The sequence below is a fragment of the Apodemus sylvaticus genome, chromosome 8, assembly GCF_947179515.1.
Source record: "Apodemus sylvaticus chromosome 8, mApoSyl1.1, whole genome shotgun sequence".
NCBI lineage: Eukaryota > Metazoa > Chordata > Mammalia > Rodentia > Muridae > Apodemus > Apodemus sylvaticus.
The window spans coordinates 65,893,260-65,916,668 of NC_067479.1; the positions used below are offsets into that span (position 1 = coordinate 65,893,260).

At 39.7% G+C, this 23,409-nt stretch overlaps 1 protein-coding gene and 1 long non-coding RNA gene across 3 annotated transcripts; one reads left to right on the top strand and one right to left on the bottom strand.

Moving 5' to 3' along the window:
• Window positions 1–745: 745 nt before the first annotated feature.
• On the bottom strand, window positions 746–1,701 carry LOC127691172 (uncharacterized). The gene is made up of 2 exons (XR_007979217.1): window positions 1,657–1,701; window positions 746–974 (listed from the first exon to the last, which is right to left on the bottom strand). It is a non-coding gene; the product is annotated as an uncharacterized LOC127691172 (long non-coding RNA).
• Window positions 1,702–1,903: 202 nt separating this feature from the next.
• On the top strand, window positions 1,904–21,939 carry Spryd7 (SPRY domain containing 7). 2 transcript variants are annotated; one of them, XM_052191252.1, is made up of 5 exons: window positions 1,906–2,178; window positions 8,038–8,154; window positions 11,808–11,974; window positions 17,336–17,438; window positions 21,550–21,939. In XM_052191252.1, the coding sequence occupies exons 1-5, from the start codon at window positions 2,073–2,075 to the stop codon at window positions 21,645–21,647; spliced, it is 591 nt and encodes a 196-aa protein (XP_052047212.1). In that variant the 5' UTR covers window positions 1,906–2,072; the 3' UTR covers window positions 21,648–21,939. The 2 variants fall into 2 exon arrangements, with proteins under 2 accessions (XP_052047213.1, XP_052047212.1); XM_052191253.1 differs by lacking the exon at window positions 17,336–17,438 and having other exon boundaries at window positions 1,904–2,178.
• Window positions 21,940–23,409: the final 1,470 nt, after the last annotated feature.

Here is a 23,409-nt window from a genome sequence, read left to right on the forward strand (position 1 = left end):
ACATGTGTGTGTATGTGTGTGTGTGTGAGAGACAGAGAGAAAAAGAGAGAGAGAGGATTACCAAGAATACTTCATAGATATAGAGGCAGTGAGTGAGAGGGGATAGTCCTCAATAATTTTAGCAATTACTTTGGATATTAATTCTGTAATGACTAACTCTCAAAATACAAGCAAGCCTTGGCTATTTCCCAATTGTTTTTATAAATAATCATAAAAATATGTATGTATATATGTATGTATTTATTTATTTAATATGCATTGGTTTTTGAGGATGTTAGATACCCTGGAAATGAAGTTGCAAACAGTTGTGAGCTACCATGTGGTTGCTGGGAATTGAACTCAGGATCTCTGGAAGAGCAGCCAATGCTGTTAACCACTGAACTATCTCTCCAGCCCTAAAAATATTTTTATAAATAGAAGAGATCATAGCCTGAAATTTTCCCTCATTTTATGGTTAAAAAAAATCTTCATAAAGTGTATTTATACTCAGGTGACTAAAAAGTTACGTATAGGAAACCATTATTTAAGAAGTAAGAATTTGCCTTTAATCCCAGCACTTGGGAGGCAGAGGCAGGCGGGCCAGCCTGGTCTACAGAGTAAGTTCCAGGACAGCCAGGGCTATACAGAGAAACCCTGTCTCGGAAAAACAAACAAACAAACAAACAAACCAAAAAAAAAAAAAAGAATTGGCAATTTATGTTCAATTTCCCAGGATTTGATGAAGACCCAGAAAATCTCCAGGATGGAAATTTTTTAAGATTTATTATATATTTACATATATACACTGTAGCTATCTTCAGACACTCCAGAAGAAGGAATCAGATCTCGTGGCTGCTGGGATTTGAACTCAGGAGCTTTGGAAGAGCAGTCAGTGCTCTTAACCGCTGAGCCATCTCTCCAGGATGAAACTCTTATCTTGGAAGAGAGGTTTGAGCCAGATTCTGTTGGGATACCTGCTGTGTCCGATGGATAATCTAAACGACAGGCAGATAGTAAGTGACCACCACTGGGGCCTTCCTTCTCCATGGTAACAAGAAGCAGCAGACCCCAGTAAGAACTGAGTTTCCCTTCACCCTCTCTCTGGGGATTCCCTTCTCACTCCTAGGTGCACCTGAGGGCTGAGCAAAATGTCTGGTTGTAGGGCAAGCCTGAGGACCTGAGTTCGATCCCGGGATCCCTAAGGTGGGGGAAGAAAACCTATTTCTGAGTGTTGTCTTCGGACCTTGCCGTGTCACGAGAGTGCCTGGACGCACATCATGAGCACACATATACAGTAATGACGTTTAAAAAGTCGTCTTCCGGCCCTGTCCCCCCTTTCCGAGGTCCCCTCATGAGGGTGACCGCTTGCAACTCTGGGTCCACGCAGCAATCAACCCAGCGATAAACGCCGGTACGTGGAAAATGCGAAGAGCCTCGCCGCACATCCACAGCCCAGAGTCAGCGTGGCAGGGTGCGGAGAGCAGGAGCGTTTTATCTGCTAATGTCAACCCGCCTCGGGCCGCTACCCGTGGCGCGCCGAGTCCGCACGGAGCTACTGCGGAGGCTGAGGCGGTCGGGGCTGGCGTTCCAGACCCTAGGCAGCACAGAAGGCCCCGTCAAACCAGCAACTGAATCACAGCCTCAGGAACCCCGGCGACTCTCAGCTACGCCACTCACCTGCTAGCTTCAGGAGATGCCGCAGCACGCCTGCGCACGCCGCCACGCCCACCCCACGTCAGTCAGGCCACTGGCCACGCCTACTTTCAGAAACACAGACCTTTCCAACCCCGCCCTCTTCCATCGGTCAGGCCATTGGCCCCGCCCTCTCCCAGTCAGTCAAGCCTGGGCCCCTGCTCAGCTCTTTCAGCGCCCCGCCCACCCGCCACACCCTCTTTCAGTCGGGCTGGCCGCTGGCCCCGCCCACCTCCCGACACCGCCCCGCCCCTCCGGGCGGTCCTCGCTCCTTCGCCGGGGGGCCTCGCCTCAGCCTCCGTTTCGCCTCCCGGCCCGGGCGTCGCTGTGCGGGCTGCGAAGCTCCCGCGACCCAGAAGCACTCGGGCGCGGGCGGAGCGGTGGGGCAGTGTAGCTGCGCCATGGCCGCGTCGGCGTGGTGCTGCCTGCGCTGCTGCAGGGACGGCGGGACTGGCCACATTCCTCTCAAGGAGATGCCGGCCGTACAGTTGGACACGCAACACATGGGTAAGGGCCTCCCGGCTGGACCCAACGGCCCGCTGAGGGCCGAGGGAAGTGGGGCGGGGACCACGTGACCACGCAGTCCCCGGTGGCCTCGCTGGCCTCGGCCATCGGGCATGGGCAGTGGCAGCGTCCGTCCGAGGGCTGTAGACTCCATCTCCCAGAGAGGAGTCAGGTGTTCCCAGGTGAGGAAAGCGGGGGCGCCCGCCATCGGTGCCCGGGTGTCGAGTGTCACCCACTGTTCGCCGAATCCTGTCTTCAGCACTATCAAATATAAGCTGAAGCATGTTCTGGGGGAGTCATTTTCCCCTCAGTTCCTGAAGCCAAAACAAGGCCGGTTACAGAAGCCCGGAGAAGTACCTCAGGTCGTAACATGCTACTTCCACTGAAATCTCCATTGCTGGACTCCTTAGTCACTGTTGGGAGCGCTGTAATTTTATCTGACTCGCCATCAGGTCAAGCGATTGCAAAACAGAACAGTGCTCCTTCACAGCCATGTTTTTTTTCCAGTTCCCAATGGCTTAATAATTAATTTAATAATAATTTCTCATCCAACATTCTTCCCCCTCTGTAGCATCTTTTCCCACATACTATTACTTAAGTTTTTAGATCTCCCCCCCCCACAATATAGTTCCAAGCTTCTGGAATATTGTCCAGTCAGATTTCCCAGAATAATTACTTAAGTTAGAGTACTGTCTTTTTGTGTATTAGTCCAATAAACTAATACATTTTTGATTCCCTCATTGTCTAAAAGACTGTGTTTTTAAGTAACACAAGCATCCTTTTTTTTTTTTTAAGGTTTATATGAGTATGCTGTAGCTGTCGTCAGACACAACAGAAGAGGGCATTGGATCCCATTAAAGATGATTGTGAGCCTCTATGTGGGTGATGGGAATTGAACTCAGGACCTCTGGAAGAACAGTCTCTCTTAACTGCTGAGACATCTTTCCAGCCCCACACAAGTATTCTTAATATTTACAGCAAAACTCTCTTCTGCCCAGATAATCTACAAATCTGGAAACATTGCCCATTATATTTTCTATTGCACTCCTATATGCAGTCATTGTTTACTATGGTGTTCAGTGCCAACACAAATTTACAGTCTCTAGTGTAGTACAGACTTACTGAGGTACTAAATACCTTACAACCTTTATCCATCACTACAGACAGTGGATATTCAGATCTTGTACTTTCTCTCAGGAAACATTTCTATTTAATTTACTCAATGAATATGAATTTTAGGAGGCAAGATGCTGTATTAAGGGCTGGGATAAGAGTACAGGACTGTAGTGACATTTACGCCCCCACTGTGCTGTCTGTTCCTTATTACTGGCCTTTGTTGTCTTTTCGGAAGAACCAAGCAATCTATTGTATCATTGACGTTTCCCTTCCTCCTGTGCTGTCCAGCACCCTCAGGTGCTGAGTGACAGACAGTGATACCAGCTCTCAATTTCTTCCCTTCCATGGAACTTTTTTCTTAACCTGTTTTACAGTAAATTGAAATTATCCTCAAACACAGAAAAGCTTGATGTGAGAATCACAATAAAGAGGAAGAGAAGTATTGAGCTAGAAGAATGATTCAAATGCAGACTGATCTTAAATTGAAAACATGGGAACCACAGCACTTATGTTTAGCCTTGGGGAAATTATGTAACCTAAAGAATAGAGTTGGGTTTTTTGCTTGTTTTATACTAGTTTCGTATTGGTTCATTTTGTTGGTTTCTTGGTTGTCGTTTGGTTATTAAAGGGGAGTAGTCTCTCCTATTGCTCAGATTGTCTTCGATTCGGGGGCTCAAGCCACCCTGCCACCTCAGCCTTCCACATGACTACAGGTGTGTGCCACCATGCCCAGCTTGCTTTTTCACTTTCTTTCCTTTTTTTAAATCTAAAGAATGATGTTGCACTACTTAAAACCATTTTGAAGTTTTAAAAATATTTTTTGGATTCGTATAATTGTAAATTGGTATTTTTGGAACAAATAACTTTCAAGGTAGTTATTTTGAAAGGGATATACTCATCCTGCTTGTGCTTTGTTACTGTTATTTATTTAATTTTGGCAACTTGATACAAGCTAGCGTTACCTGGCAAGAAGGTTGTCAGTTGAGAAAATGCCTCCATCCAGGTTACCTGTAGGCAAGTTTGTAGAGTTGTTGTTTTTTTTTTTTTAGCTAATGATTGTTGTGGTTGGGCCCAGCCCGTGGCAGGTTGTCCCGAGTTGCGTACAAAAGCAGGTTAAGCAAACCAGGAGGAGCAGGCCAGTAAGCAGAGTTCCTCCATGGCCTCTGCTTCAATTTCTGCCTCTAGGTTCCTGCTTTAAGGATCTGCCTATTTTCCTTCTATATAGATTGTGATGTGGGATTGTAAGGGAAAGGAACTATTTCTTCCCTGAGTTGCTTTGGTCATAGTGTTTTATCATAGCAATAGAAATCTAAGACACTATTTATTTGGAAATTTCTAATGTTTATTAACACACATTTATGGCTGTGTTTATATAATTGTCTCTCTGTACTCAAATCTGATTTAACTTTTCAAAGTAGTACCAGTTATTAGTAAAACTATATGAGCTACTTAGGCCCAAATACAGAATATCATTGTACTAAAGAGAAGTAAGCTTGAAGTTATTCTCTATTGATCCACAAACACCCTGGAATGGTCTCTGGAATATACGCCTGTCTGCATTAACTGTCTCAGTAAGGAAACACATCAAAGTAAGAGGGAATGGTATGTTTAGAGTTGCTTCTGAAGTTCCAACTCACCAAACAGCCTAGTTGTTTTGAAAATTTTTTCATATTTCCATTAACTTCATGCCATAGGACGAGAGGAAAAGCAGTAAATGATTATAGAGGCAGGGTGTGTGTGGAAGACCAGTTCAGAAAAAGAAAGTATCCCATGCATAACCCATGGAAATATATTTCACTGAAGACCTTTTCAATTTCAAGTATTATAAATTACAACTCAGAATTGTTTGCATGATGGAGGAATTTTATTCTTGTGACACAATGTACAAAGGCAGCACTGGCTTCAAGAAGGCTAGTTGCCATGACCATTGGCAGAAACTGGCTACTTTTTCTTTTCTTTTTATTTTTTATTGCAAGTGGGGGCAGTTCAAGACAGGGTTTCTCTTGTGTTATAGCCTTGGCTGTCCTGGAACTCTTCTTTGTAGACCAGTCTGGCCTCAAACTCAAAGAGATCTTCCTGCCTCTGTCTTCCAACTACTGGGACAAAAGGCATGTGCCACCATGCCCAGCTACTTTTTCTTATACTGTCCAACAAGAACAAAAGTGTCTTCAGTTGTTCTCTGCAAAAGTCCTGACACTTTCCCTGATTATTGTTTGCTAGGTCACATAAAGGCTCCTGATTTAATCAATGTGACCACAAAATATGAAGTGTACTTGCTGACTTAACTCACATCCAATACTGAAGCCTAAGACTGAGTCCTCAGAATTCTTGGATTTCAAGAGGGAAGTCTGTCCTTAAAGAAAAGCAGACGCTACTTGTTTGCTACAAAGTGCTTAGCACAGCTTATTTATTCATTCCTATGTAAGTTATTTACTAAGCACAAGCATTATACTGTCTTTGACATCAAAGAAGACACTCTTTATTTTATATGGAGGTAGTCAGATACAGATCATTTATAAAATTTATTGCAATCATTTAGTGGTTTTGTTTTCATTTTAAAATTGCATTTATTTATTTATTGCATATATGTATATGTTTAGGAACAGATGTGGAGCTAGAGGATTACTTGTACTTGATATTCTCCTACCTCTGCTTCTTGAGCATATCCTACTAGTATGGTCCACCATAATCAGCTGAGGCTAACTTGTAAGAAGTAGTTCTCTCCTTCCAATTTGTGGAAGGTTGTTAGACTTGGTGGCAAATGCCTGAAACTGCTGAATCATCTCTCCAGCTCAGAAATTGCGTGTGTGTGTGTGTGTGTGTGTGTGTGTGTGTGTGTGTGTGTGTGTGTGTGTTAGAAGACTACTTATTACCATATGTGTTCCAGGGATCAAATTCTGGTCTTCTGAGGCTTTGTGGCAGGTGCCAGCCCTTAACATTTTTAATTAAACAGACAAATAAAAAAATGCATTTACCTTGACAGTGTATAGTCTTAAAACAACCAATTTAAGTAGGAACCCAGCCTTTTATTACTATTGTCAAGTTTTATGTAGGCCCCTCTGGAGGAGTGCCACCTAGTCCTAAAACTTGTATCTGCTTGGTTTATGGTTTTATTGCCAGGGAGGAGATAATAATGGCCATAGACTTTGGAAGTCACATGTTTTAGTGTTAAAAGATTTTCTTACATAGAAGAATTGTGCTTGCTGAGCAGTGGTGGCGCATGCCTTTAATCCCAGCACTTGGGAGGCAGAGGCAGGTGGATTTCTGAGTTCGAGGACAGCCAGGGCTATACGGAAACACCCTGTCTCGAAATCAAATCAAAACAAAACAAAACAAAAAAACAAAAAAAACAAAAAAAGGAATTGTGCTCTATTCGTGATCTCTGATGTACTTGATTTCCTACCCCAAAATTCAGAAACAAAGTACTAATAGGTTCGCATTTCAAAAGCAGTATTTTTCTTGCTGTTGAATATGAAGTTGTTTGAGATGAAACTAAACTTTTCTATGAAAATAAAGTGTGGCTAATGATGTTAAGATCTTATTGATAGTGAGGCATTGTAGTACATATCTGGAATCCCATTTAGGAGAGTGAGAAAGGAAAAATCAAAAGGTTGAAACTAGTACAGGCAGTACAGAGAGACCCTGTCTCATAACTAACTAACAAACTTGCTTATATTTTTGCCATGTGACTAGTAGAGGTTCTCTTAGTGAACATGTAACAATCCTAAAACCAGGTTTTTCAGTGTCAGCCATTTCAACATGAAGCTGTTCCTTCCCATCATTGAGTTATTCACTCCTTTGCTCTTACTTGACAACTCCAGTGTGAGCTGTAGTAAGTATAAGACTATTGGTAATGGCTTCTACTTAGTAGATGCTCGACTGTCTTTTAATAGATTGTCTTAAGTCATTTGGTTGGAATTGAAAATTGTACCAGTATATTAAGTTTTTATGGCTTGTATTAAATGAAAATTGTTAGATTATCTCATCTGTTTATTGGTTAAAAATTAAATGAGTTAGTCTCCTTCTATCCTATAAATGTTTTTGTTTATATTTTATTTATGTCATATGCATTTATGAGGACACACATGTGCTATGACTTGTGTGTCAAGTCAGGAACAACTTCTGGGAGTCAGATCAAAAACTTAAGTGGTCATTAGGCTTGGTGCAAGTTCCTTTTCCAGATAAACCATTTCACTGACGCCCTGGCAAATAATTTAAATACTCAGCTTAGTTTAGTTTATTTGAAACAACTTAATTGAAAAAGACTTGTTACAAATGAATATTATGTACAAATGGATATTATGTACAAGTACTCTTTAAAAAGTGGAAAATGAAGTATTTAAAATAATCTATCAATATTCCTTAAATTTAAAAAGACTAATAATATTCCCGGTTTGTTGTTATAGTTGTTGTTGACTGAATTAGTGAACAGGCCTGGGGCACTGGCTTAGTGGATAAAGTGCTTGCTGTGTGATGACCCATGCCTTGTTCCCTAGCACCCACACAAAACTGGACATGACAGTACATTTCTGTAACTGAGGCACTAATAGGACAAAACAAGAAGATCTAAGCGGCTCTCTGGCCAGCCAGTCTAACCAGTCAGTCAGCGACCTCCAGGTTCCAGCTCAGAAAGAAGACAGCTGATATTGACCCTGGCAACCACACCTGTTTACTTGCTCTCCCTCCCCCTGTTACACATACATGGCTAGCACACAACTGTGATTGTGGTATTTGTGTTTTGTTTAGGAACAGATGTTGTCATAGTGAAAAACGGAAGAAGAATCTGTGGCACCGGAGGTTGTTTAGCCAGCGCACCCTTACATCAGAACAAAAGCTACTTTGAGTTCAAAATCCAGTCTACCGGTTAGTATGATTACACCTAACTATTAAATGTCAGTTATTTTGAATATTAACAATAATTTTGAATATGAAACAAATTTTAGAAGATGGTTAAGAAAAGTCCCAAACTATGTATACAGGGCCCGGTCTTCCACTCTTGTGATTCAAGTTAAATCAATCAGTTTGCTAAATTAGGTTTCATTTTCTCTTCTATGGAATAGTAATTTTAGGAGCTACACCGTCTGCAGTAGGAGTTGTGTGTATGACAGTGTTTTAAGACAAGACATGCTGAGCAGATATAAGATACTAACATCATTTAAGGTTCTAGAGCCACCTTCTATGTTAGACCTGTAAAGCATTTTAACTCTTGCTATATTTCATGTTAGGATAAAGAATAATCTTATGATTTGAGCTTTCCCCTTAACACGTTTTTTAAGTTTTTAAAAAAGATTTATTTATTTATTTATTTTACATATATGAGTACACTGTAGCTGTCTTCAGACACACCAAAAGAGTGCATGGGATCCCATTACAGATGGTTTTGAGCCACCATGAGGTTGCTTGGAATTGAACTCAGGACCTCTGGAAGAACAATCAGTGATCTTAACCACTGAGCCATCTCTACAGCCCTACCCCTTAACTTTTTACCAAGATACCCTGGTTGTTTGCTTTTTGAAGCAGTCATCAGATATAGAATTCTGGAAGAAATCTGAGGTGTGTACCTATGCTAGTTGCTATAACAAAGTAATGTCAGTACTTGGGAGCCAGAGGGTAGCAGATCTCTGTAAGTTTAAGACCACCTGACCTGCCTACTGAGTTCTATACACATACAGTGAGCCATACACAGTGAGATGGTGAGTGCTTCTGTGGTTTCCTAACCTCGGTTAGGCATGAAATCTTGGGAGGATACTGGTGTTGCAAAGTCCCCCACTTCATGAGAGCCAAGAAACAGTAATGACCCAGAAGAGCCTGGGGACAAGATAAACTCTGCAAAGGCATACTCCCAGTAACTTCCTTCCTCCAAACAAGTCCCAATTCCTATTTTTATACCACCTTCTAATAATGCCATCATACTATGACTACACAAAGGACTATCTTCCTCATGAAAGCAGAATCCTCGTGGTACAGAGTCACTCTGTGTGATTAAATCCATCAGCAGGGCTCTACATAGCCCTTTGGGAGGGACACTTCACAGCCAAACTTTTTTTTTTTCAATTTTAGGGAGTTTCTTGAATTATATGGCAAATCTGTATGACTATTAGGATCATAACTTGTAGCAGTATTATATATGGTCAGATATGTGGGGTTTGGTTTGTTTTTAATAAAAGCCATATTATAAAGAGATCTCCGGTGAAATCTTCATGAATGATATAACTACAGGGTAAAAAGACTATAGTAAAGAGAATCTCACTGTTCAGACAATACAGTACTTCTGTGACTGGTTCCCTATAGTAGTTTATACTGATTTTCTTAAGTGTGTGGCATAAGTCCAAGTCTGTCCACAGTGTTATTGTAAATTACTTCATTGGCTGTAGACTGTCCCAATTACTCTTGTCTCCCCAATATATACTTGATTCTTAAAAGAAGCAAAGGTTCGAGTTTTCAGAATTAGATGTGGATTTTTCTGTGAGGGACACTGTTTACAGTGCCATCCCTAGGACAGATGGAATGTTGGAGTGTTCATTCTGTATTGGAAGTTAGAGGTGGTTGCACACAGTTCTTTAGGAATGGAGACTGCAGAACCCTGTTTGTAAATGTTATGAAGTTAGTAATGCCACCTGCTGTCATTCTCATACTTGCCTCTTTTGGGGAGATAAACTATAAGGTCAAAGAATTTCAGACATCAAGATAGTCAACTCCAAACATGCATATAACTTTCTGATGGGATCAGTTAATTCTGAAAAAGTATTACCAGCATGGAAGTTCAAACCTTCCATGCACAGTATTTCTTCTGATTTTAATAAAAGCAAAGGTCCAAGACTCTAGATAATTTATTTGTCTGGGCAAGAGAATGCCTGCTTTTAGAGATATAATCTGCTGAAAGTACTTACCCAGCATGTGAGAGGTACTGGATTTAGATCCCCAGCAATTATTTTATATCTTATTCATGTTCAACCTTTGTGTTGTTGTTCATAAGATATTATTTCTTGGGGCTGGAGAGATGGCTCAGTGGTTAAGAGCACTGACTGCTCTTCCAGAGGTCCTGAGTTCAAATCTCAGCAACCACATGGTGGCTGACAACCGTCTGTAATAGAATCCAATGCCCTCTTCTGGTGCGTTGGAAGATAGCCACAGTGTACTTGTATATAATAAATAAATAAATCTTTTTTTAAAAAAATTATTACTTGTTACTCATAAATATAATAGAACACAGAAAGAGAGAGAGAATATGAGTGAATGTGTTTTGCTGTCACCCAAGGCCAAGACTACCACAAGGTTATACTTATATCTCTAACCCTATAGTGCTAAGAACAAAAATCAAATAAAACAAAGAAACTTTAAGAGAAAATAGTAATAGCCAGTGGCTTTTGAATATTCAGTGTGTGCTTTACTCAATCATTTAAAAACATTCTTAACCTATCCTAAGTGCTGTGTTTGGGTAGTCCTGTATCTTTTCCACACTTGATCTTAGCCAAAAGGCCGAGAAGCGATACCTGTATCTTTTCCTAACCTTGTGTCTTAGTTATTATTCTGTTGCTGTGAAGAGACACCATGACCAAGGTAACTTTAAAAGTAGGTATTTAATTGGGGGCTTGCTTACAATTTCAGAGAGTGAGCATCATGGAGGGGAGCATGGTGGCTGGCAGGCATGGTGCTGGAACAGTACATGAGAGCTAACATCTTAATCATAAGAGGCAGGGAGAGGGGGAAGGGGAGGAGGAGAGAGAAGGAGAGAGGGAGAGAGAGAGACAGAGAGAGAGAGACAGAGACAGACAGACAGACTTGATGTGTACTTTTGAAAACTCAAAGCATGCCCTTACCCTCAGTGACATACCTCACCAATTACAGACCAGGCGATCAAATATTGGGGCCATTCTTATTCAAACCACCATACCTTATAAATACTATTAGACCCAACACATGAGGAAACAGAGAAGTTAAGTACTTTGTCCAAGATAACAAAACTGTGATTGTTTAAACCCCAGCAATACAACTCTTACCTCCCAGTTTCTCTATAGAAAACATTGTATACTTTGCAGGTTACTTCAAAAACTTTGTTATTATTATATGTGTATAAGATTCTGGTGGGGATGTGAAAATCAGAGGTTAGCCTTATATAATTGGTGGCTCTGTCCTCTTTCCACTTTGACTTGGGTTCTGAAGTACAAACTCAGGATTTCAGGTTTGTCCCTTTATCTGCCGAGCCATCTGACTGGCCCTGCAACCTACCTTTGAAAAATAGTCTTCAAAGCCAAAGCAAGCAACAGTGGTATATGTCCTTAATCCCAGCACTGAGGGGACCCAGGCAGGCAGATCTCTGAACTCAAGGCTAATCTGGTCTATATACTGTATATATAGTGAGTTCCAAGTCCAAGCTAGCCAGAGCTGCACAGTGAGACATGACTGGAAAAGGAAGGAAAGAGAAAAAGAAAAGCAGTTGATACTCCCTTTTAAAAGAAATCTTTTATATTTGTGTTCTTTAGATTTATGATATATTTAAACTGTTGTATTTTTAGGAATCTGGGGTATAGGTGTTGCAACTCAGAAAGTTAACTTGAACCAGATTCCTCTTGGTCGTGACATGCATAGCCTGGTGATGAGAAATGATGGAGCCCTGTACCACAACAACGAAGAGAAAAACAGGCTGCCGGCAAACAGCCTTCCTCAGGAGGGAGATGTAGTGGTGAGTCTCCTGGGAGATTTGCTGCCACTGTAAATTATTAAACTTGAGCTGTTTAGTGTAGGCATGGTTTGCATTGCAGGTTGTGACTTTTATTCCAAAGCCCTGGGATTGGTTCTAATGAAGTGGTATCATTTTCAGAGAGAATGCTGCTGAATATTGCTGCCTCCCTTCCCTGCTCTGTCCTGCTGGCGTTTCCTGCAGACCAGGACATAAGGATGACTGATTCTGTATTTCCATGTAGCAAGACTATTTTTATGTTGACTGCTAAACAGTATACTACTATCACAGAGAAACCTTCTAAGCATATTAGAGGATATTAGGTATTTTTGAGGCCAGAGATCTCTCAAAGTATTTCATATTTATTGTTAGGAACATATTAGAAATTATAGCATTCTATTGCAAGTGTTGATCTTTGTTAAATCCAATCTTATTAAATGCCTCTACTTTCAGAACCCTTCAAAGAATTGGGCTCAAAACTCAACAGGGTTAGAACAGAGCATGGTGACACATGCTTTTAATACCAGCACTATGAAGACAGAGACAGGGGCATCTCTATGAGTTTGAGGGCAGCCTAGTCTATATAGTGAGTTCCAGACCAAAGGTGCACAGTGAAACCTTGTCCAAAAAAAAAAAAAATCTCAAAGCTTGCTTATGAAAGTTGTTTTTTTTTTTTTAAACTTGTTGGTGCAGGTAGTTTTAGTAAGTTCCAGGATAGCAGCAAGATCCTGTTTTAAAAGAGGAACAAAAAGGTTAGTTGCCAAAGAAAAAGACAAAAGGCATAAACTATTGTAAAATCTGCTTTTCCTTTTTTAAGTAGTTGTATGCTGGTTAGTTTTTGTTGTTTTGTCAACTTGACACAAGTGTGGGTCACCTGGGAAGAGGAAACCTCAACTGAAAAAAACCACTTCTGTCAGATAAGTTTGTAGACTAGTCTGTGGGGCATTTTCTTGATTAATGATCCGTATGTAAGGGTCCATCCAACCCACCGTGGGTGATGGTGCCCCAGCACAAGTGCTCCTGGGCCATATGAGAATACACGCTGAGTGAGCACGGAGAACAAGCTGGTTAGCACCACTCCTCCTGCTTCAGCTCCTGCCTCGAGGTTCCTGCCCTGACGTCCCCTTATGGATGAAGTGTAAACTGTCAGACAAAATAAACCCTTTCCTCCTCAAGTTGCTTTGGTCATGGTGTTTATCAGACCAATAAAAAGCAAACTAAGACTACTTAGGTCATTGCTAGATATCCATAATATGGCACACCCTTATATAAATAATTTCTTGGGCAGTCTCACTAACAGGCCTGAAATTCACTATGTACAACAGGCTAACCTAGAAATCACAAAGGTCCACCTGCTCTGCCTTTTGAGTACTGGCATCAAAGAAGTGTGCCACCATGCCCAGCTAACTGATTATTTTCTTTTCTTTTTTTTATTTTAAAGATTTATATAGTTATTATATGTAAATACACCATAGCTATCTTCAGAGACTCCAGAAGAGGGAGTCAGATCTCATTACAGTTCTTATTACAGATGGTTGTGAGCCACCATGTGGTTGCTGGGAATTGAACTCAGGACCTTCGGAAGAGCAGTCAGTGCTCTTAACTGCTGAGCCATCCCTCCAGCCCCTGATTATTTCTTAAAAGAGACTTTTGCTGTCATGTTGAGGCTGTCAACTTATTTATTTTTGTTTTGGTTTTTTGGATTTGGTTTTTTTTTGAGACAGGGTTTCTCTGTATAGCCCTGGCTGTCCTGGAACTCACTCTGTAGACCAGGCTGGCCTTGGACTCAGAAATCCGCCTGCCTCTGGCTCCCAGAGTGCTGGGATTACAGGCGTGCGCCATCACTACCCGGCTGACTTTGTCAACTTATTTATAATGTAAGATGAAATGGAAACAGATGTTTCCTTCATTGTAATACTGACCTTATGCATATTTTCTCACTCCTTGAGATGACTGATACCACAAGTTGACAAAGCTAAGAATGTCACCTTTGGTCTGTCACTATTATTAAATTAGACTTTAAGTTTTTATGCCCATTCTGATAGTTTTTTTTTTAAAGACCTAAAATGTTATGTATAAGCAGAATCAAGAAAGCTGACCATATCATCTTCCTGATCTGAACACTTGCAGATAAATGTTGTAAAGCTATCAGCAGTGGCAGCAGGAGGAGCTGACTATAAGACAGGAAACTATCCTTGTATTTTATGGTGTGGCTGTGGCAGACTCAAGGTTTTTACATCATGTAAGAGGCATGCTAGCTTGGAACACTACTTGAACTGAACTTGACTGGAGGAGGTGGGGATTCTTATACCCTTCCAAGTTTTTTTAGTTTTGTTATCCTGATAGATGCCCCATTTATAACTTATCTTGCAGTGGATTATGGTGCCACAGGTGGTGAAGGGAGCCTGGACTCAAGTCCCATAAAGAGGATCACATACATTCTTTTTCATGTAATTATGTTTTGATTTTTTTTAAAAAAAAATGAAAACAGGCCTCTTTACTAAAGATGCAACAAGTGCATTTTTAGTTCTTTTAAACTAAAATGAAACAGAAGCGATCACTAAGGCATTGTTTAGGCTAGGATTGATAGTTCACTCCTGTAATCACAGCACTGGAGAGGCAGAAATAAGAGGATCACCTCAAATTCAAGGCCAGCCTGAGCTCTGTATACTGAGTTCCAGCCCAGCCAGGGCTATTTGGTGAGACTATGCCTCTTATCAGTCATTCAGTGTTTATTTATTGGGAGAGGACCTTATGTAGCCCAGGCTGGCCACAGACTTGCTAAGTAGCTGTATAGGATGACCTTTAGCTTCTGGGGTCCTGCCTTTCCCCAGTCCTAGACTTACAGGCATACTACTACTTTCCTGTTCCAGTGGTGCTGGGGATCGAACTCAGAGCTTTGGGCATGCTGGAAGGCACTGCCAACTGAGCTCCCTTTCCAGGCCCTGAGCCATCGTTAAACTTGAGCTTGCTAACACTTGAGAAATCCTTTATAGCCTTCACACATGGGCTTTCCTGAACCCTTGCTGAGAAGGGGATGGAGGCTGAGTGATGCTTATGAAGTGCTTACAAAGCACCTGAGTCCATTGTTACAGTTGACCCACATCCAGGGAGACCCAGAGAAGCAGTCTGCTACTTGTTGGTTTCTGTTTGTTTGTTTGCTTGTTTGTGGTTTATCATTTGGAAGAGCTCTCTAGCTTCTATTTATTCTTTCTTTTTAAAAATGACTTATTGTGCTGTGTCTCACATATACTAGGCTGCCTCCCCCAGCCCATCATGTTTCTAGTATTCATTCTTCAAAGAGAAAGACCTGGCTTTGTACTAGTTAGTAACTGTAGGTCTGAAATGCTTGGAACTAGGAAAAGTTTCCAGCCTCAGGTTTTTGTTTGATGTTGAAATTTTTATATATCTATCTGTCTGTCTGTCTGTCTGTCTATCTATCTAAATCTATATAGATATAGATATAGATTTAGATATATACATACAGTAGATTTCTTGATTCGGTGGGACCCAAGGAAGGGTAAGTTTGGAATCCACCTACATAGCACAGCTGGGAGACAATTTTTACTATAACATTTTGTTTGTGGGTGTTTTTCTTGCCTGTATATGCACATATACATGCCTGATACCTGTAGAAGCCAGAAGAAGGCTTCAGATCCCCTCGTCTTGGGAGTTAGAACTGCAAGTGGGATGGAGGAGCGAACCTCTGCAAGAACTGCCAGGGTGACTGTGAGCATCTCTGCAGTGTAAGGTTTTTAGAACTTTATTTACATTGTACTATGGAATGCCTCACATGCCAAGTGGTACTAGTGGCTATCAGAGGACACCTCAGGTTTTCTCTCCTTCTACTATTTGGCTCCAGGATCAGATTCAGGCTTTGTGGCAAGCATATTTCCCTTGCTGCACCATTTTGCTGACCCAGTTTGCACAGTGTTTTTAATGTGTCTTTATTTTGACTGTGACCTATCATACAGGATCAGTTTTGGAATTTTCTACGTGGAGTATAATAGTGTAGTCTAAGTGCTCAGAAAGTTTCAGGTTTTGGAGCATTTCATTTTTTTTTAAGATTTATTTACTATATATAAGCACACTGTCACTGTCTTCAGACACCAGAAGAGGGTATCAGATCTCATTACAGATGGTTGTGAGCCACCATGTGGTTGCTGGAATTTGAATTTAGGACCTCTGGAAGAGCAGTCAGTGCTCTTAACCGCTGAGCCATCTCTCCAGCCCAGCATTTCGTATTTTAAACCAGGGATTCCAACCTGCCTGTACAAAATTTTAAAAGAAAGCAGAATATGGCGTGATGAGTAAAAGTGTTCTGAAGCCAACTTATGGCTTCAGTTCTGCCACGTTCTAGCTCTGTAGCCTTAGTTAAATTACTTAGCCTTTCTGTGCTTCGGCTGCCTCGTCTGCTAGGTGACTCTAACTGTCTTGTTACATGAAATGACTATGAAATGCCTAGAATAATGCTTCACTGCAGGCTGTCTCAGGTGACTTTTGCACTGTAATAATATGACTCATGTCATTTTTTAGACGTCATTAGTGTGTACAATATGTTTTTATTCTTTTTTTAAAATTTTAGTGTTTTAGGCTATTCTTTTTAACTTGGTATTCACCATCATTCATATTAAATTGTAGATACTGGTTTTACTTGAGACAAGGGTAAAAAGAGAAATGTATCATTTCTTAGAACTGACTGTCTACAGATAACTTTGTGGGTAAGAGCGCTTGTTCTTCCAGAGACCCGAATTCAGTTCCGGGTACCCATATTGGATGGCTCACAATTGCCTGTAACTCTAGCCCCAGGGAATTCAGCACCAGTTTCTGGCTTCCTTGGATGCCTGCCTGCATGTGCACATTCATAACCAGATACAAAAATAATAAAAAGATTTTAAGTTAGAAAATGACTAAAGTATTTTTAAAATAAAAAATAACATATATCAGTTCATCTCTTCATAACTTGACAAAGTTAGTCACCCCTGATGGGGAACAGTGTTTTCTGCATCAGATAAAAGTCTAAAGAAAGACCAGAGTTTTTTATGAGTTTAAAAGGGTCTTCATGTTATATTTACTCTAACTATTTAAATAATAAAACCCAAGTTATCCAGATATAATACTATAATTTAAACTCTTATCTTTGTTTTACCTCTAATTGGAATTTTGCATTGTTACTACCCCACAGCTCCAATAATCACTAGTAACATTTTAGTTACAGTGGACTGCCAGATTGTCAGTTCTAATGAAAGTTCCTGTGACCCCACACTTTTGTCTCTGTGAGCATGCTTCTCAGTGCTTTAGGTTATTGAGGGTTTTGTGTAACAGTTATATTTTTATCCTTAAATTTTTTTCTTTCCTTCATAGGGTATAACATATGACCATGTAGAATTAAATGTATATTTGAATGGGAAAAACATGCATTGTCCGGCATCAGGTATACGAGGGACAGTGTATCCAGTTGTATATGGTAAGCTCAGATGTTACTGTTTTATTAGTAGATTCATGCTAACTTGTTTGGCATTTATGTTAATTTGTAGTTATCACTCAGAAGTTGGAACAAGTAGGCATTAAGGATATTTCATGTAGAATGCACTCAGACTATTACATTATCTCTGCAGAATTAAGGATAATATTTCCTTGTTCCCCTTTATCATATTGTTTGTTTTTTAATTTTTTCTGTGATTTCTGTTTGCCTGAGTCTGAGTCTGTGTACCACATGTGTGCCTGGAGCTAGAGGACACCAGAAGAATTAGAGTTCCAGTTGGTTGTGAGCTGCCAGTTGGGTGCTGAGAACTGAACCCTGATTCTTTGGAAGAACAGCTAGTGCTTTTAACTACCAAGTCATCTTTCTGGTCCCTTATCTACACATGTAGTTTTATGTTCTAGAAAGTCCAATTTTTTTCACAGGATTTACAAATTTACAATTTTTTTTTACTAATTATTAGTAAAGATCGGATGACCAGGAAATAAAATTGTAACAAGTATTGTGAATTGGGTGTTTATTGCCTTTAAAAAATTACCTACACGTTGTCACTCTTTTTTTTTTTTTTTTTTTTTTTGGTTTTTAGAGATAGGGTTTCTCTGTGTAGTCCTGGCTGTCCTTGAACTCGGAAATCTGGCTGCCTCTGCCTCCCAAGTGTTGGGATTAAAGGCGTGTGCCCTCACCACCCTGCTCACATTGTCACTCTTCTGAGAGAGATTTTGATTAAGAATGATTTCAAATCAGCTGTTTTGTTCTTGAAAGCCATGATGCATTAGTGCTATCATTTCTGTATGGTTGGCCCCTAAGACCAGGCAGTGTAATGCTTCACGATTCCTTTATTTTTTTATTATAGAAAATTTCAAACTTTCTCATGCGCTTGCCACCCACTGCATTATCCATTTGGAGTCTTCCGAGTTCCATCAAACCCAATACTTCTTTTTTTACCTCCTTCTTGGACTATTTTGAAGCATATGTCAGACATAACATTTTGTTAATAAATATCTTATATTTATCTCTGAAAACAAGGTCTTGAGCCAGGAATGGTGGCATGCACTTTTAATCTCAGGACTTGGGAGGCAGAGGTAGGTTGAGATGCATAGGGAAACCCTGTCTCAGAAAAACAAAAAAACTTTTAAAAACACTAACTGTAGTGCCTTTATCATTCTGTTTTGCTTGTAGTACACATCTTGCCAACTTCAGACCGATAAACATAGGGATTTTCTGCCTGTGTTTTACTAAGTCTAAAATATTATCTTAATTATGTAACTTCTTAGATTTGGGTTATAATGAAAGCTCTTATTAACCTTCTGTAGGTTAGTGTGAGAGGGGTATAGTCATGAGGACAAGTACTAAATGATGACGACAGCTGGCCATTTCTTTTCAGTTGTGTTTCAGTACTCTCCTCTTCTCCTAAAAACTCATTTTCAGTGATTTTTGCCTTTTATATTTTTGTATGGAAAAATGTGTGTGCTTTTCTTTTTTATTCCTTGATAATTTAATATATTCGTATAGTCATTTTGGCCATTTATACTTCCCATTACCCCATCATCCCTGCCCTTTGAGCCAGCTTCATGTACATAGTAAATTTCAGAACATCTAGGACTACATAGATAGACCCTGTTTCAAAAAACAAAAATAAAAAAGAATGTTTTTAAATTAAATATAGGTTAGTATTCTTACATATTAAGTAAGCTTAAAAGAAATTATTTTATTTACTTAAAAAATGTAAATGTTTTTAAGTAAATACATTTTTTATTTACTTAAAAAATGTAAATGCTTAAAATGTTAAGCAACTTAGCCTGAGAAATCAAAGATCAGTTGGATAGCTATATTAATACAAGTGAGTATATGAAATAAAATTATTATAAAATATTTCCAGGGACTGGAAAATTGGTTCATCTACTAATAGTACTTGCTGTTCTTACAGAGGACACAGGTTGGGTTTCTAGCACTTATATTGGATGGCCCACAACTGCCTGCACTGCACCACCAAGGGATCTGGTACCCTCCTATGGACTCCATGGGCATCTATCTGTATTCCTGTGGGCAAATGACTACATGCATGCATACACAATTTGAAATAACAAAATCTTGTAAAACATAAAGTGCAAATTGTGCAAAACATAAAACAAAGCAAATTATATGTAGTAAAATATATTTTATAATTTAATTTGATGAATAGATTTGGTTAAATTGATATTTTAATAGTCTGATGCTATTTAAAATAAAAACAGAATTAATTCCCTTTGCCTTGAATCTTGTCTGATTCTTAATCTAGGACAGTCTGTTTTCACTCTCTCTACTTTTTGTTTGTTTTGTTTTTGTTTTTGGAGACAGAGTTTCTCTGCATAGCCCTGGCTGCCCCTGGATCTGCTCGATAGACCAGGCTGGCCTCAAACTCACACTTGCTCCTCTGCCTGCAGAGTGCTGGCCCTAAAGGTGTGCACCACTGCTCCCTGGTTCACTGTCTCTGCTCTCAAACACAGCCTATAGCGAGAACATGCTGCACAGCCCTGACGTGTTGTTACAGAGCCAACACTTGAGGACTAATCTAAGCTCGCAATAATTCCTGAAATTCTTTTTTTTCTCTGCATCAGTACTATTTTGTTTTGTGATCATCATGGTCAAGGTGATGAACTTATTTATCACTTCAGAGTTCCCTCCTGCTCTTGATAATCTTGATTTGAACTTCTCAACGTTCCTGCCAGGCAGCTGTGGGTCTGTTTCTTCTTACTTAGATTAGCCTGCATTTCTTCAGTATTATGTATACAGATTCAGATGGTTAATACTCCTTTTCTGTGTTGTGATGTGTGCCAGTATTTTCTTTTTATTGCTCTGTAGTGAAAGCTCATTGTATGCCTGTATTACAATATGTTTAATCCCAGTATCAGTTAGTAGCTATTAGGCTTATTTGTGAATTTTGATCATTATATGTAAAGCTGCTGTGAACATTTATGAATTTATTTTTATGACTATACCTTATCATTTTTCTTTAGTAACATTCTCATTAAAAACCTTGTAGAGACTGACTAGAGTGGATAGTTTCCTGACTTGGATATTGCACTGTAGATATCACCACTGGGCCAAGCAAGGAAGGATATAGTAGACTCACTGGTAGATTTTTGAACTTTTTACAAATCAATAGTTTTTTTTCAAAATAGAACATTTTGTTTTTTAAAATTGTTTATTTATTTGGATAGACAAGTAAAGAATTCAGATTACTTATAACTGAGAGATCATCATTATTATTTTACTTAAGAGAGAACATTTTACCACATTTCCTCAGATGGTTTCAACCTTCTGAGCTAAGGATTTCTTCCTGCCTCAGCCTTCCACATAGTTGATACAGCAGACATACACCTCTATATGTGGCTTGGGATCATTATAAATGATGTTTTGACAACTTCCTTTTTATGTTTTTGACAGATTGTGTTATGAAAATTTTGCAACCCAAGGCAATCAGATAAAAGTATTTGCTGCCAACTATGAGAACTGAGTTAAATCCTTAAGACCCACAAGGTGCAAGGAGAGAACTGACTCCTGAAAGTTGTCCTCTAACTTCTGATTATGCACCGTGTAATGCACACATGAATACACACACACACACACACACAGACACATTGTTACAACTTTTTGAAGAGTTTATAACCCAGATGGTAGATGTGTTTACTCTTAGCTAATTAATATGACACTGTGGCCTGGAGAGACGGCTCTGGGCTTAAGAACACTAACTGCTGCTCTAGCAGAGACCTGAGTTCAATTCTCAGCACCTACATGGTAGCTCACAACCATCTGTACCTCTAGTTCCAGGAGATTCCGTGCCCTCTTCTGGCCTCCTCAGGCACCAGACATGCACAATAGTACACAGACATACATGTAAGCACAATACCCATGCACATAAAAAAATAGAAATGTAATATATTAGGAAAGTAGTTTCTATTTAAATTGTTTTTTGGTGCTGGAACCCAGGAACTAGCAATTGCTAAGCAAGTGCTCTGTCACTAGGTAACATCCTTGCCTAAAAATTTTTGCTTCATAATTATGTGTGCATTTGAATATTCTTCTAATTTAATTTCTTTCTTTTTCTCCCTTCTAGTTGACGACAGTGCAATTCTGGATTGCCAGTTCAGTGAATTTTATCATACTCCTCCACCTGGTTTTGAAAAAATACTATTTGAGCAGCAGATCTTCTGAATGAGTTTGTTTTCAAAACTTAGACCTCTGCACCATCACACAAGCGCTTACCACTTAATAAAGCTCTTCTTGATCTAGAGACACGCACACATGCTGAACAGTGAGCTTCTTATTGTTGTCCAAGGAACCTATGGATCCATTAGACCACCCTGAGGTTTGATTTAAAAGATCTAGGCAACTTATTTCATCTTATTTAAACAAATAAACCATGGGTTTGATTAACAGTATTATGTGGTAACATGTATATAAATATTTAAAGGGAATTTTTCTTATATAAAATATTTGTTTGACAGTGATGTGTAATTGAGTGGTTATTTTTTTTGTCATTCTGAACTTGACTCACCATAGTCTGTAATCCAATAATTTTGTGTCTCCTTGTCCTTTTTGATAAAATGAAATGGCAGAAATTTATGTACCTGGCAGCTTAGTTTTGCTGATATATTTCCTCTGTTCATGGACTACTTTTCTTAAAACTGAAACTGCTTCTTTTGTTGTGTTGTTTTCCTGCTTTCTGTTGCCTTTTTGAAAGATAAGAAAGTTATCAGACCATCTTGTTGAAGACCATCAAGATGAGCAAGTAGTGATTGCACGTACTATATCGGCAGACATCTGTAAGAGTTATGATGCTTTAAATATAAGTAAGCCAAGTGAAGGCACACACCTTTATTCCCAGCACTTTGGAGACAAAATCAAGTAGATTTCTGTGAGTCTATTTAGTGAGTAAGTACCAGGACAACCAGGCTGTGTAGGGAGAACCTGTCAAAAAAATCTAATTGATTTTTGCTATAAGGAATAATAATAAAGATGTATTAAGGAATATTCAGTATTGTATTTAAAACATTCTTCCTGTTTTATTAATTATATAGTAGTAATTATAGAGATTTTGAGGTAAGTGAGTCCTCATGGTCCTGAACCTTTGATCTTCTTGACTCACTCTCTATTGGTTAACAACCTGACTAAGCTAATCACGTCCTCAAACAGTTACATTCTTTTTCTCAAATAAGCATAGTCAGGATTCATCACAACAAGTTGTAGGGCATGTGGGGCAAGGAAAACATGGGTGCTAGAATTCGGAGAACAGTGCCCAGTGACCTTCTGTCCTCTGCTGAGTTTCTCAGAGTCCACCGTACACAAAGGGTAATCATGCTGACATGCCGAGAGCCTGTGACTAGCTGACGGTGTGTATAAAATGCTTTAATTATCAGCACTTAATAAACATAGGCATGATTGTTGTGAAGCAGTGGTTTCCATGGTGTCGTAGTCCAGCAGGATCACTGGGGAATTAGCATAGGGGACATCTTGGACTCAGCCCAGACTTCTGCAGCAGAGACTTAGGAGTGCATTCTGGAACCTGTGCATACTAGATTAGATATGGTGTAAAATGTCTCGGGATTTAAGGCAGGCTGGTTTTAATCCCAGAAGCTATGGAGTTCTGCACAATGCATACGTGTTATTTAGTAAACAAACATTTGGTAACGTGCTTTGCAAACATACTTACGTAAACGTACATTTTACCTCTGAAGATATATAGAATTCAGACTATGTGTTGTGAAGCAGTGAAGAAAAAGAAGAGAAAGTTTATTCACTTTCATCTGACTTTCTATTTTAGTAATTTTGATTCACAACATGTTTAAACTGGGTGTGATGGCACAAGACAGTAACCTAGCACTTGAGAGATCAGGGAAGGAAGCTCACAAATTTAAGGCCAGACTAGACTTTGTACTGTAATGTTCCTTGTCTCAAAAATACAGAGGAGACTGGG